The sequence below is a fragment of the Plasmodium sp. gorilla clade G2 genome, assembly GCF_900097015.1.
Source record: "Plasmodium sp. gorilla clade G2 genome assembly, chromosome: 10".
In the NCBI taxonomy this organism is placed as follows: domain Eukaryota; phylum Apicomplexa; class Aconoidasida; order Haemosporida; family Plasmodiidae; genus Plasmodium; species Plasmodium adleri (nom. inval.).
In genome coordinates, this window is record NC_041702.1 from 1,403,225 (window position 1) to 1,403,666 (window position 442).

The 442-nt window shown below is 16.1% G+C and overlaps 1 protein-coding gene across 1 annotated transcript; it reads left to right on the top strand.

Moving 5' to 3' along the window:
- On the top strand, positions 1-442 carry PADL01_1036800 (conserved Plasmodium protein, unknown function; the record flags this gene model as incomplete). Its single annotated transcript, XM_028682452.1, has 2 exons — positions 1-64; positions 357-442. Coding segments are annotated over 2 exons (150 nt in total), but the record flags the coding sequence as incomplete, so codon positions are not given.

Genomic DNA, 442 nt, shown 5'->3' on the forward strand with positions numbered 1-442 from the left:
ATGTTTTTTTTTTGTAACAAAAATCTATTAAAATGTATGAGAAGAAGCTTTATAACTTTAAATGGTAATAAATTCCAAATTAAATGAAAAACCAACTATTATATAACATAATTAAATTGTATATTATAAAAAAATTAAGGAGATTTTTTTTGTAGTGTTTTTTTCAGTACATATTTGTTCAAAATTAAATATATATATATATATATATATATTAATAAGTTTGTTATATAAATATATTATATTTTGTATAAATTTACATATTTTGTTTAATAGAAAAATAATGAGAATTATTAAGACATAAAAATTACATATGTTTATTTATTTATTCATTTCTATATATATTTTTTTTATTTAAGGTGTTCTATATGCTAAAAGGACGTGGCAAACCAATATGAAAAGGAAAACTTACAGATCAAAGAAAAGAAAAAAATATATAAGATTA